Raw genomic sequence first — 15733 nt, 5'->3', positions numbered from 1 at the left:
AAACCCAACCTGACTGGCCAACCGCACCCAGTAAGGTAGTCCTTATGCAATCTCAAAACACAGTCAAAATCACAGATCCAAACAAAAACAAACCATACAACCTCTTATGGTCGCTGCATCTAATATCAGGACCCTTCTGGATACTGGCACAAATGAACATCCTAAAAGAATTACTGCCCTTGTGGCAAAAGAGCTGGCTAAATATGACATCGACATGAGGGCAAGTTCACAGAACAGGGGTCTGGCTATACCTTCTTCTGGAAGGGTAAGTCTGCAGTGGAGAGAAACAGCATTTATTGAGTTGGCTTTGCCATCCGCCAACGCATCCTACACAGACTAACTGAAATCCGTATTAGGATCAACGAGGGTCTTATGACGCTTCGAGTCCCACTGAATCACTCACGTCATGCCTTTTTCATCAGTGCATGCGCCCAAACACTGGATGCAGAAGATGACATCAAGGAGGCCTTTTATGCCGACCTTGGCAGAGATCTAACCTCTATCCCCAGAGAAGACAAAGTTGTGCTCCTTGGCGACTTCAATACCAGAGTTGTTAGTGATGCTAACATTTGCAAGGGAACCATAGGGAGAAATGAACTAGGCAAGTGTAATGCCAACGGCCTACTCCTCCTCAGCAAGTGTGCTGCACACAGCCTCACTATCACCATTACCTTGTTTCGGCAGGCCGAGAAGTTCAAGGGTTTGTGGCAACACCCAGGATCCAAACACTGGCATCTCATTGACTACATCATTGTTAGAGAAAGAGATCACGGAGATGTCCTCAACACCCATGCCGTGCGTAGCTCAGACCACTGTGACACTGATCATCGACTTGTCAGGGCCAAGCTCTTACTTCACGTCGCCCCAGAACGGCAAAGGCAGCAAGCCTCCAGAAGAGGTTTTAATACTAAGCGTCTGGAGGACCCAGCAGTAGTATATGCTTTCAGAGAGCAGCTCGAACATGGGCTTACAAACAACCCAACAGCAAACAACGCGAATCCCAGTGCCGAACGGGATACTCTCAACACTGTCATGACAATAGCCTGCAGAGAGACCCTCGGCTAGATCGGAAGAATACACCAGGACTTGTTTGATGAAAATAACCCGGCAATCAAATTACTCATCGAGACCCTCAGTCTCGGACCAAAGCTGAGACCTTCCGCAAAGAGAAAGCGGCAGCCGAGTGGGAACTTCACATTCTAAAGAATGGCTGGCTTACAAATAAAGCATGGTAAAAAACAAAAACATGCAAATCAGCACAAGATGCGCGAATTTTTCAATTCCAATAAAACAGTTTATGCACCAACCACTGGTGGCGTAGCACCCGTCCGTTCATCAGACGGTAACTTCATAATTAAGGACGATGGAGGCCTCCTTCAGCACTGGAAAGAGCACTACCATTCATTGCTCAACCGAAACACTGATGTGGATTTTCTGACTACCCAGCAGGTCCCTCAGCATCCAGAGCTGACCCACATCAGCTATCCTCCATCCCAGGGATGAGGTAGTTACTGCCATCAAACAGATGAAAAATAACAAAGCCTCAGGACATGATGGAATCCCAGCCGAGGTGTATAAAGCAGGAGGACCTCTGCTTACCAGCCGTCTCCACTCTCTCCTGGCGAATATATGGGAAAAGGAAGAAATCCCCCCAAGCTCTAAAAGACGCTTCAATTGTCAATATTTATAAGAACAAGGGACACCGGTCAGACTGTGGCAACTACCGTGGGATCTTGCTGCTGTCCGTAGCTGGCAAGATTATCGCCAAAGTTCATTCTAAACAGACTCCTTCTTGAGGCGGAGCACTTCCTCCCAGAATATCAATATGGTTTTAGACCATCACATGGCACCACTGACATGATCTTTGCTGCCTGCCAGATACAGGAAAAGTGCAGAGAACAGTGTCGTGACCTGGACATGGCTTTCATCGACCTAACCAAGGCCTTCGACTCAGTCAATAGGGAAGCCCTCTCGTGGAACCTCAGCCATTGTGAGAACTCCACGTTGACATGAACGGCATTGTCCTGCACAACGGCACCCAGTCAGAGTTTTCCCCCAACCAAACAGGGGTTAATCAAGGGGGTGTACTGGCACCAACTCTCTCTTCCATCTTCTTGGCTGCCTTCCTTACTCATGCCAGTGCCAATTTAGCCAGCAGGGTGAACATCAAGTACTGGGTGAAGGGGGGTCTTTACAACATAAGACAACTCCAGGCAAGAAAAAGGTGTCGGCAGCTTCCATTACTGAACTTCAGTATGCAGACGACCTCGCCTTTGTTGCTCACACTGAACACGACCTACAAGAGATCCTGAACACCTACGTAGACGCGTGTGCACACTTCGGCCTTTAGGTGAATGTACGTAAGACTCGGTTTCTCTTTCAACCTGCCCCTGGTTCAGACACACCTCCCCCATCCATCCAGCGTAACGGTACTACCCTCTCTAATGTTGCCCACTTTCGGTATTTCGGCTCCCTCCTGTCGACCACCGCAGACATAGATGAGGAGATTCAGCATCGGATCAGATGTGCATTTTAAGCCTTGGGCGGACTCCGAAATCGTGTATTCAGCTGTAGGAAGCGGAAATTATCCACAAAGCTTCACGTATATCGAGCTGTGGTTCTGCCCACCAAACTCTATGACAGTGAGACATGGGTCACATGCAGGAGGCACCTCAAAGCACTTGAAAACTGTTACCAACGTAGTCTACGTTCCATCCTCCGAGTTCGCTGGGAAGACAAGAGAACAAATGACATTATTCTTGCTGACACCAACTGTAGGAGCATCGAGGCTACCATTATCCATGAACAACTACGTTGAACTGGCCATGTTACCCACATGGACGACAGTAAACTGCCAAAGCAGCTACTTTACAGTCACCTAACGAATAGTAAACGTAACGCCGGCGGGCAATTGAAAAGGTATAAGGATCGTCTTAAGACAAACCTGAAAAGGTGCCAGATCGACCCCCTCACCTGAGAGTCGATTACTCCACATCGTAAATCTTGGAGGAGCACCACATGAGAAAGGGTCAATACTTTTGAGTTAGCCCGACTGCAGACCGAGGCAGACAAGAGCCAACGTCGGAAAGACGCTGCCACCACCCCTCCCACAGTAGCTGGAGCCCTCCACATGTGCAACGAATGTGGACGATGCTGCGGGTCCCGTATCGGCCTCTTTAATTACCTCAGTCTCGACATCCTAGGTGACATCCCTAATAACTCATATCATTGTATCATAGCTGGATGATCGTCATACTCGATTCCGAGTGACAGCAAAGTAGAAGTAGTAGTAGTAGTAGTGGTAGTGTGATTATAAGAAAATATCTGTTGATGCATGTTTAATTACCTTCATATTTCGTATATAATAATTAGTGACTATTACTTTTCTGATAATTTTTCACGAGAGGAATTGCTTGTTCATTTTACTATTCCACTAAGTATTCCTTGAAAGTTCTGAGTACAGGTCGGCCATCAGTGACAAGCACAGCCAGTGAACCTCCAACGTCCACGACCCCTGACAGACTAATCAACCTACATCACAACAGTATATTCCTCTCGCCTCACAGTTATCATTTACAACGCATTTCCTCTGCAGATATATCATTGACAATGATATATAGATTTCTAGGCAGCTTTATGAACTCAACATGACTGATTGATTGCAATTGGTTCTGACCACTCAACGCTGATACAATTTGTTAACAAACCATGATTACTGCCCTTACTTAATCCATAGGTACGGTCTCATCGTCTGACTTAGTTACAAACGTTGGATTACAGTAATATGTGGGGCACCCTTTGCCCACAGGCAATATTTTAAACTCAAGGGAATCCTGAAACTTCAATATCTATTCTTAACGTATCGTGAGCGATTTCTTCTCCCAAATTTATTCCAAACAAAAGTACCTTAATGTTTAGCAATTGAACAACGTTTTCTCTGTTGTTAACAACATTTTCAGTTATTTGTTCTCCCAATTTATCCCACCAAAACCGGTTTCTTGCTCAGAAAATTTAACAGCATCCACAACTACAGTCACATCGCCAGACTTTTCTAAAGAAGCAAAAAATCCCTCCACAAAATCAACCCCTCATCCCCATCAACCTTTCTTCCTCCACCATCGACCACTACTATAGACAATTTCTTTCCCCAAGACATGATGAAACCATTAATCCAGGTACATCATCTGCATCTTCAACTTCAACAATAATTGTGTCATCCAAACCTTTTTAATATGCCAACATTTTATCCCTGGCCAGTTTGCACCAACACCATAGAACACCAAAACATGGAAACGACTAAAAGTATTTGCACCAGTATACTGTATGTACAAAATTTCCAGAAGTCCTAACACACTATATATTTTATGATTTGTGGAAACATACAACATCCAATGATTATTTATTTTTATGATTCCATATTTTGCTGTTCTTTAACTCTCACTTTTGTTTAAAAAATTTCGTTTCACACGAATGTTAGTAAAACTGTCTTTCTCTCTCCAGAAAAGTTTACATCATCTCGGCCGCCAGTGATCAACACCACTATTCCTTTCACATCAACCTCCACCCTGAATTCCTCCAGTGTGTCTCCAACAACCACTGGTACGACCCTGCTTCCACAGAATTACTCTCTCCTTTGAAACTCACCCGTGTAACATATCACTAAGATGCAGTTAACTTTTTAGCCAGTGTTTTCAATATATTTTTCTTCTAAAAACGACAACAAGAACCAAACAATAATGTTTTCTTCATCACCGTATTTGGTCCGTGTGTGTTTGGTGTGTGGTCAGGGAGTGTGTGTGTGTGTGGGTGTGTGTGTGTGGGAGTGTGGTCATGGTGTGTGTGTGTGTGGGAGTGTGGTCAGGGTGTGTGTGTGTGGGAGTGTGATCAGGGTGTGTGTGGGAGTGTGGTCAGGGTGTGTGTGGGACTGTGGTCAGGATGTGTGTGCGTGTGTGTGTTCGTACACAGGGTGTTGAAATGCGTCTAGTGTGGCAGCATTATGTTAGTGTTAAGGTGCAATCACTCCTTGCTCCCACTCGCTTTCGGCTACCATCGCTGGCTAGCCCTCGTGGCGAAAGGGAAGCAACTTGTATAAGTCTTCCCCTGCCAGTACACAGCCTCTTCACCATCAAGTCTCCCGCAATGCCTCCTCGTGGCAACACACGGTAACTGGATACCTCGTGGGCCCATACTAGACCAGCAGGGGATCTCGGAGTAGCAGTGGGCCCCAGAGGAATGGCACATAGGCCCACTGGCATGTGGACACGTCCTGGCTCCTACCAACCATTGCCCCGCTCCCTTGCGGATTAACCTTGGCAGGTATAAGGCTACGGGGGTAAACCCCAAACGAAAATCCGAAGTGGAGCCGCACATATGGCAGAAATGCTAACAGAGCTCCAACAAGACCCCAACGGCGGTATAGGTGGAAGAGGTAAACACCATTGGAACCCAATGCTTACACCAGATGATAAAGGCAATGCTTGATGGACAGGCTACGAAGGAGAAACTCAACAAAATGGGCTATCATCAGTCCACTGCAACTCTCCCTCTCCCCAGTCGTTGCAACACTTGCACCACTGAATCAGAAAAAGGGAAAGCCAAGATGTGTGGTTCCAGCCTGAGTTCCTGCCTTACCGCATAAATCAACTCACGCGCAGCCATCATCCAGCTAATCATACATCTCGTCATCATCAAAATCCCTATACTCCCAAAAGTCCTATGGCGACGGACGAGTGACGACGTGGACAGGCAGAGATGACTGCCGGGAGTCTCTTGTCACAACTCTGCACATGGGCGGCACAGATAAGGTGGTAGTTTCTGCACTGGGATCTAAGCAGCAGTGCAGCCCTCTGGAGGAGCCACTATACTCGCCCCACATGGGGAGGGGGCTAGAAAAGGTGCCCTAAACATAGCCTGCCTAAAAAAAAAATATGACTGGGCAAGCGCACCCAGTAAGGTCATCTTTACTTAGTCGAAAACATAATAAAAATCGCAGATCCAAACAAAACAAACTATACAACCTCGTATAGTCTCTGCATGGAATCTCAGGACCCTTCTTGATACTAGCACAAATGAACGTCCTGAAAGAAAAACCGCCCTTGTGGCAAAAGAGCTGGCTAGGTATAACGTCGACATAGCAGCCAATAGTGAGTCCTGGCTCCCAGACGAGGGTCAACTCGCAGAACGGGGTCTGGCTATTCCTTCTTCTGGAAGGGTAAGCCTCCTGCAGAGAAAAACCACATTTATGGGGCTTACTTTGCCATCTGCCAATGCATCCTACAAAGGTTAACTGAAATGCCTATTGGGATCGACGAACGCCTCATGACGCTCTAGATTCCCACTGAATCACTCACGTCATGCCTTCTTCATCAGTGCACATGCCCCAACACTGGATGCAGAGGATGACATCAAGGAGGCCTTTTACGCTGACCTCGACAGAGTGCAAACCTCTAACCCCAGAGAAGATAAGGTTGTGCTCCTTGGTGACTTCAATGCCAGATTTGGTAGACATGCTGACATTTGGCATGGAACCATAGGGAAAATGCACTAGACAAGTGTAGTTCCAAGGCCTACTGCTCCTCATCAAGTGTGCTGCACACAACCTCATTATCACCAATACCTTGTTTAGGCAGGCCGACAAATTCAAGGGTTAATGGCAACACCCACGATCCAAACACTGGCATTTCATTGACGATATCATTGTCAGAAAAAGTGATCACCGAGATGTCCTCATCACCCATGCCAGGCAAGGCTCAAACCACTGTGATACTAATAACCGGCTCGTCAGAGCCAAACTTTCACTCTACGTCTCCCCAAAATGGCGAAGGCAGCAAGCCTCCAGAAGAGGTTTTAACACTAAGCGTCTGGAGGATCCAGTGGTAGTACATGCTTTCAGAGAGCAACTCTAGCATGGGCTGATAAACAACCCGACAACAAACAACCCAAATTCCAGTGCCGAATGGGATATTCTCGACACTGTCATTACGAAAATCTACAGAGAGACCCCCTGCCAAATCGAAAGAATACACCAGGACTGGTTTGACGAAAACGACCCGGCAATCAGTGTACTCATCAATGATAAAGGTGCTGCGTTAACTGACTGGCAGAACAACCCTCAATCTTGGACCAATGCTGATACCTTCCGCAAGAAGAAAGCGGCGGCCTAGCGAGAACTTCACAATCTAAAGAACGACTGGCTTACAAATAAAGCATGTGCAACACAAAAATTTGCAGATCAGCACAAGATGCACGAATTTTTCAAATCCACTAATACATTTTATGGGCCAATCACTCATGGCACAGCCCCTTTCTGCTCATCCGACGTTAACTCCACAATTAAAGACGATGGAGGCCTCCTTCAACACTGGAAAGAGCACCCCATTCATTGCTCAACCAAAACACCGATGTGAATGTCCTGACTACCCAGCAGGTCCTTCAGCAACAAGAGCTGAACCACCTCAGCTATCCTCCATCCCTGGATGAGGTAGCTACTGCTATCAAACATATGAAAAATAACAAAGCCTCTGGGCCTGATGGAATCCCAGCCGAGGAGTATAAAGCAGGAGGACCTCTGCTTACCAGCCGTCTCCACTCTCTCCTGGAGAATATATGGGAAAAGGAGGAAATCCCCAAGCTCTTAAAGACACCTCCATCGTCAATATTTATAAGAACACGGGACACCGGTCACACTGTGGCAACTACCGCGGAATCTCGCTGCTCTCCATAGCTGACAAGATTGTTGCCCAGGTAATCCTAAACAAACTTCCTAAGGCGGAAACTATTAGAATGTCAATGTGGCTTTAGACCATTACGTGGCACCAATGACATGATCTTTGCTACCAGTCAGATGCAGGAAAAGTGCAGAGAACAGTGTCGTGACCTGTACATGGATTCCCTCTTCCAAACAAAGACCTTTGACTCAGACAACGGGAAGCCCTCTGGTGGACCCTCAGCCGTTTTGGCTGCCCACCAAAATTCATCGATCGCCATTGTGAGGGAACTCTACGATGGCATGAACGGCAGTGTCCTGCACAATGGCACCCCGTCTGAATTCTTCCTCATCTAAACGAGGCATAAACAGGGATGTGTACTGGCACCAACTCTCTTTCCCATTTCCTTGGCTGCCTTCCTTACTCATGCCAATTTAGCCGGTGGGGTGGACAGTAAGTACCGGATGATAGGTCTTTTCAACTTAAGACGGCTCCAGGCAGGAACAAAGGTGTCTGCAGCTTCCATTACTGAGCTTCAGTATGCAGACAACCTCACCATTAGCGCTCACACTGAACGTTACCTACGGGAGAGCCTGAACACCTAAGCAGATGCGTAAGCACACTTTGAACTTGAGATGAATGTACGTAAGACTCAGATTCTTCTTCAGCCTGCCCTGGTTTCAGCCACACCTCCACCATCCATCCAGCTTAACGTTACTAACCTCTCTAATATTACCCACTTTCGTTATCTCGGCTCCCATTTGTTCACCACCGCAGACATCGATGAAAAGATTCATCATCAGATCAGATGTGCATCTCAAGCCTTTGACAGACTCCGAAACCATGTCTTCAGCTGTCGGGAACTGAAATTTTCTGCAAAGTTACAATTTTATCGACCCGTGGTCTTCCCCACCCTGCTATATGGCAGTGAGACATGGGTCACATACAGGAGGCACCTCAAGGCACTTGACTACTTTCACCAACGTAGTCTACGTTCCATCCTCCGAATTCGCTGAAGATAAGAGAGCAAATACCAGTATTCTTGCTGACACCACCTGTAAAAGCATCGAGGCTACCATTATCCATGAACAACTACGCTGGACTGGCCATGTTACCCCCATGGACGACAGTAGACTGCCAAAGCAGCCACCTTACAGTCACCTCATGAATAGTAAACGTAACACTGGTGGGCAACTGAAAAGGTATAAGGATAGGCTTAAGTGAAAACTGAAAAAGTGCCAAATCGACTCCCTCACCTGGGAGACTATTACTCCACACCGTAACGCTTGGAGGATCATCACACAAGAAGGTGTCAATAATTTCGAGTTAGCCCAACAGCATTTCGAGTCAGACATTTGCCAACGCCGGAAAGACATTGTTGTCGTCCCTCTCGCACTAGATGTAGCCATCCACATGTGCAACATTGTGATCGACCCTGCCGGTCCCGTATCGGCCTCTTTAGTCACCTCAAAACTCGCCAACCTAGGTGACATCCTTATTAACTCATATCATTGTATCGTAGCTGGATGATCTTCATACTCGATTCCGAGTGACGGCAAAGTAGGAGGAGGTCAGGGTGTGTGTGGGAGTGTGTGGTCAGGCTGTGGGGGAGTGTGGTTGAGAAATTACACAGTGCACTATGTAGGAATCATGGAGGTGAGAGGATTCCTGGTCTCGAGTACGGTTGTCTGACTCAACAGTACAGTATATATAACATAGTTTTCCTAATTGCAAAAATATTTACAACAGGTCGGCCATCCGTGACAAGCACAGCCAGTGATCCTCCATCGTCCACGACCCCTGACTTCCCCAATAAGTCATCAACAACCACTGGTATAATCATGCCTCTACATATTTCTCTTATACCTGCATGTATATATATATATATATATATATATATATATATATATATATATATATATATATATATATATATATATATATATATATATATATATATATATATATATATATATATATATATATATATATGCTATATCACAGGGAAAAAGGAACCCCGAAGATCACGAAAGCGCTTTCGTGTAATTCCACATTATGGGGTGAGTACAGTCTGTACTCACCCCTGAAGATGTGAATTACACGAAAGCGCTTGGAACTTCGTGTTTTCTTTTTCCTTGTGGTTATCAGCATATACCTGGATCACGCGCACCTACAGTGATTTACTTGCATATATATATATATATATATATATATATATATATATATATATATATATATATATATATATATATATATATATATATATATATGTGTGTGTGTGTGTGTGTGTGTGTAATGTAATAATAATTCATAGTAAATAAAATTTAGAATAAAAAATACAAATTTTAAAATAAAATAATAAATTAATAATGATAATAATAATTATAACAACACTTTAATATTAATAATAAAGAAATACAAAACCAAAAAAAAGATCAAAAGCGAGAAACAATATAGGTATGTTGAGTTGTCAATAGTAAGAGAAACAATTGAGACCCTGCAATTGTGTGTAAATGAGGCAGAAAATCAGATCAGCAACCTGGGACTTGGTCACAATTTTCGTGATGCCATATGGCAGCAGGGTCTACCATTAGACAATACATTATGCTTCCAATATCTTCCCAGGCAGTAGTACCTCCCTGTTTGATAGCTGCCTTATATATATATATATATATATATATATATATATATATATATATATATATATATATATATATATATATATATATATATATATATATATATATATATATATATATATATATATATATATATATATATATATATATATATATATATATATATATATATATATAAACTATTCAACCTACACCACAATGCGTTTCCTCTGCAGATATATCATTGACAATGATATATAGATTTCTAGGCAGATTTATGAACTCAACCTGACTCATTGATTGCAATTGGTTCTGACCACTCAACGCTGATACAAATTGTTACCAAACCTTGATTACTGCCCTTACTTAATCCATAGTTACGGTCTCATCGTCTGACTTAGTTACAAACGTTGGATTACAGTAATATGTGGGGCACCCTTTGCCCACAGGCAATATTTTAAACTCAAGGGAATCCTGAAACTTCAATATCTATTCTTATCGTATCGTGAGCGATTTCTTCTCCCAAATTTATTCCAAACAAAAGTACCTTAATGTTTAGCAATTGAACAACGTTTTCTCTGTTGTTAACAACATTTTCAGTTATTTGTTCTCCCAAATTATCCCACCAAAACCGGTTTCTTGCTCAGAAAATTTAACAGCATCCACAACTACAGTCACATCGCCAGACTTTTCCATAGAAGCAAAAAATCCCTCCACAAAATCAACCCCTCATCCCCATCAACCTTTCTTCCTCCACCATCGACCACTACTATAGACAATTTCTTTCCCCAAGACATGATGAAACCATTAATCCAGGTACATCATCTGCATCTTCAACTTCAACAATAATTGTGTCATCCAAACCTTTTTAATATGCCAACATTTTATCCCTGGCCAGTTTGCACCAACACCATAGAACACCAAAACATGGAAACGACTAAAAGTATTTGCACCAGTATACTGTATGTACAAAATTTCCAGAAGTCCTAACACACTATATATTTTATGATTTGTGGAAACATACAACATCCAATGATTATTTATTTTTATGATTCCATATTTTGCTGTTCTTTAACTCTCACTTTTGTTTAAAAAATTTCGTTTCACACGAATGTTAGTAAAACTGTCTTTCTCTCTCCAGAAAAGTTTACATCATCTCGGCCGCCAGTGATCAACACCACTATTCCTTTCACATCAACCTCCACCCTGAATTCCTCCAGTGTGTCTCCAACAACCACTGGTACGACCCTGCTTCCACAGAATTACTCTCTCCTTTGAAACTCACCCATGTAACATATCACTAAGATGCAGTATTCTTTTTAGCCAGTGTTTTCAATATTTTTTTCTTCTAAAAACGACAAAAAGAACCAAACAATAATGTTTCCTTCATCACCGTATTTGGTCCGTGTGTGTTTGGTGTGTGGTCAGGGAGTGTGTGTATGTGTGGGTGTGTGTGTGTGGGAGTGTGGTCATGGTGTGTGTGTGTGTGGGAGTGTGATCAGGGTGTGTGTGGGAGTGTGGTCAGGGTGTGTATGGGACTGTGGTCAGGATGTGTGTGCGTGTGTGTGTGTTCGTACACAGGGTGTTGAAATGCGTCTAGTGTGGCAGCATTATGTTAGTGTTAAGGTGCAATCACTGCTTGCTCCCACTCGCTTTCGGCTACCATCGCTGGCTAGCCCTCGTGGCGAAAGGGAAGCAACTTGTATAAGTCTTCCCCTGCCAGTACACAGCCTCTTCACCATCAAGACTCCCGCAATGCCTCCTCGTGGCAACACACGGTAACTGGATACCTCGTGGGCCCATACTAGACCAGCAGGGGATCTCGGAGTAGCAGTGGGCCCCAGAGGAATGGCACATAGGCCCACTGGCATGTGGACACGTCCTGGCTCCTACCAACCACTGCCCCGCTCCCTTGCGGATTAATCTTGGCAGGTATAAGGCTACGGGGGTAAACCCCAAACGAAAATCCGAAGTGGAGCCGCACATATGGCAGAAATGCTAACAGAGCTCCAACAAGACCCCAACGGCGGTATAGGTGGAAGAGGTAAACACCATTGGAACCCAATGATTACACCAGAGGATAAAGGCAATGCTTGATGGACAGGCTACGAAGGAGAAACTCAACAAAATGGGCTATCATCAGTCCACTGCAACTCTCCCTCTCCCCAGTCGTTGCAACACTTGCACCAATGAATCAGAAAAAGGGAAAGCCAAGATGTGTGGTTCCAGCCTGAGCTCCTGCCTTACCGCATAAATCAACTCACGCGCAGCCATCATCCAGCTAATCATACATCTCGTCATCATCAAAATCCCTATACTCCCAAAAGTCCTATGGCGACGGACGAGTGACGACGTGGACAGGCAGAGATGACTGCCGGGAGTCTCTTGTCACAACTCTGCACATGGGCGGCACAGATAAGGTGGTCGTTTCTGCACTGGGATCTAAGCAGCAGTGCAGCCCTCTGGAGGAGCCACTATACTCGCCCCACATGGGGAGGGGGCTAGAAAAGGTGCCCTAAACATAGCCTGCCTAAAAAAAAAATATGACTGGGCAAGCGCACCCAGTAAGGTCATCTTTACTTAGTCGAAAACATAATAAAAATCGCAGATCCAAACAAAACAAACTATACAACCTCGTATAGTCTCTGCATGGAATCTCAGGACCCTTCTTGATACTAGCACAAATGAACGTCCTGAAAGAAAAACCGCCCTTGTGGCAAAAGAGCTGGCTAGGTATAACGTCGACATAGCAGCCAATAGTGAGTCCTGGCTCCCAGACGAGGGTCAACTCACAGAACGGGGTCTGGCTATTCCTTCTTCTGGAAGGGTAAGCCTCCTGCAGAGAAAAACCACATTTATGGGGCTTGCTTTGCCATCTGCCAATGCATCCTACAAAGGTTAACTGAAATGCCTATTGGGATCGACGAACGCCTCATGACGCTCTAGATTCCCACTGAATCACTCACGTCATGCCTTCTTCATCAGTGCACATGCCTCAACACTGGATGCAGAGGATGACATCAAGGAGGCCTTTTACGCTGACCTCGACAGAGTGCTAACCTCTAACCCCAGAGAAGATAAGGTTGTGCTCCTTGGTGACTTCAATGCCAGATTTGGTAGACATGCTGACATTTGGCATGGAACCATAGGGAAAATGTACTAGACAAGTGTAGTTCCAAGGCCTACTGCTCCTCATCAAGTGTGCTGCACACAACCTCATTATCACCAATACCTTGTTTAGGCAGGCCGACAAGTTCAAGGGTTAATGGCAACACCCACGATCCAAACACTGGCATTTCATTGACGATATCATTGTCAGAAAAAGTGATCACCGAGATGTCCTCATCACCCATGCCAGGCAAGGCTCAAACCACTGTGATACTAATAACCGGCTCGTCAGAGCCAAACTTTCACTCTACGTCGCCCCAAAATGGCGAAGGCAGCAAGCCTCCAGAAGAGGTTTTAACACTAAGCGTCTGGAGGATCCAGTGGTAGTACATGCTTTCAGAGAGCAACTCTAGCATGGGCTGATAAACAACCCGACAACAAACAACCCAAATTCCAGTGCCGAATGGGATATTCTCGACACTGTCATTACGAAAATCTACAGAGAGACCCCCTGCCAAATCGAAAGAATACACCAGGACTGGTTTGACGAAAACGACCCGGCAATCAGTGTACTCATCAATGATAAAGGTGCTGCGTTAACTGACTGGCAGAACAACCCTCAGTCTTGGACCAATGCTGATACCTTCCGCAAGAAGAAAGCGGCGGCCTAGCGAGAACTTCACAATCTAAAGAACGACTGGCTTACAAATAAAGCATGTGCAACACAAAAATTTGCAGATCAGCACAAGATGCACGAATTTTTCAAATCCACTAATACATTTTATGGGCCAATCACTCATGGCACAGCCCCTTTCTGCTCATCCGACGTTAACTCCACAATTAAAGACGATGGAGGCCTCCTTCAACACTGGAAAGAGCACCCCATTCATTGCTCAACCAAAACACCGATGTGAATGTCTTGACTTCCCAGCAGGTCCTTCAGCAACAAGAGCTGAACCACCTCAGCTATCCTCCATCCCTGGATGAGGTAGCTACTGCTATCAAACATATGAAAAATAACAAAGCCTCTGGGCCTGATGGAATCCCAGCCGAGGGGTATAAAGCAGGAGGACCTCTGCTTACCAGCCGTCTCCACTCTCTCCTGGAGAATATATGGGAAAAGGAGGAAATCCCCAAGCTCTTAAAGACACCTCCATCGTCAATATTTATAAGAACAAGGGACACCGGTCACACTGTGGCAACTACCGCGGAATCTCGCTGCTCTCCATAGCTGACAAGATTGTTGCCCAGGTAATCCTAAGCAAACTTCTTCCTGAGGCGGAAAACTATTAGAATGTCAATGTGGCTTTAGACCATTACGTGGCACCAATGACATGATCTTTGCTGCCCGTCAGATGCAGGAAAAGTGCAGAGAACAGTGTCGTGACCTGTACATGGATTTCATGGTCCAAACAAAGACCTTTGACTCAGACAACAGGGAAGCCCTCTGGTGGACCCTCAGCCGCTTTGGCTGCCCACCAAAATTCATCGCCATTGTGAGGGAACTCTACGATGGCATGAACGGCAGTGTCCTGCACAATGGCACCCCGTCTGAATTCTTCCTCATCTAAACAAGGCATAAACAGGGGTGTGTACTGGCACCAACTCTCTTTCCCATTTCCTTGGCTGCCTTCCTTACTCATGCCAATTTAGCCGGCGGGGTGGACAGTAAGTGCCGGATGATAGGTCTTTTCAACTTAAGACGGCTCCAGGCAGGAACAAAGGTGTCTGCAGCTTCCATTACTGAGCTTCAGTATGCAGACAACCTCACCATTAGCGCTCACACTGAACGTTACCTTCGGGAGAGCCTGAACACCTAAGCAGATGCGTAAGCACACTTTGGACTTGAGATGAATGTACGTAAGACTCAGATTCTTCTTCAGCCTGCCCTGGTTTCAGCCACACCTCCACCATCCATCCAGCTTAACGTTACTAACCTCTCTAATGTTACCCACTTTCGTTATCTCGGCTCCCACTTGCTCACCACCGCAGACATCGATGAAAAGATTCATCATCAGATCAGATGTGCATCTCAAGCCTTTGACAGACTCCGAAACCATGTCTTCAGCTGTCGGGAGCTGAAATTTTCTGCAAAGCTACAATTTTATCGACCCGTGGTCTTCCCCACCCTGCTATATGGCAGTGAGACATGGGTCACATACAGGAGGCACCTCAAGGCACTTGACTACTTTCACCAACGTAGTCTACGTTCCATCCTCCGAATTCGCTGAAGATAAGAGAGCAAATGCCAGTATTCTTGCTGACACCACCTGTAGGAGCATCGAGGCTACCATTATCCAT

The 15733-nt window shown here is 45.2% G+C and overlaps 1 protein-coding gene across 2 annotated transcripts in view; it reads left to right on the top strand.

Moving 5' to 3' along the window:
• Positions 1–15733, top strand: part of LOC121858311 — a 182918-nt gene that overhangs the window by 92386 nt on the left and 74799 nt on the right. The window contains exons 6-8 of one of the 2 annotated variants that reach the window (XM_042354643.1): positions 4501–4599; positions 9456–9539; positions 11466–11564. The exons of the other annotated variant lie outside the window; for it this stretch is intronic. Coding sequence (XP_042210577.1) covers positions 4501–4599; positions 9456–9539; positions 11466–11564 — 282 coding nt within the window. The remainder of the gene's footprint in view (positions 1–4500; positions 4600–9455; positions 9540–11465; positions 11565–15733) is intronic. 2 annotated transcript variants of the gene reach the window in all.

Source organism: Homarus americanus, unplaced genomic scaffold (assembly GCF_018991925.1).
Source record: "Homarus americanus isolate GMGI-L3 unplaced genomic scaffold, GMGI_Hamer_2.0 scaffold57980, whole genome shotgun sequence".
In the NCBI taxonomy this organism is placed as follows: Eukaryota; Metazoa; Arthropoda; class Malacostraca; order Decapoda; family Nephropidae; genus Homarus; species Homarus americanus.
This window is presented reverse-complemented; position numbering and strand designations above follow the sequence as displayed.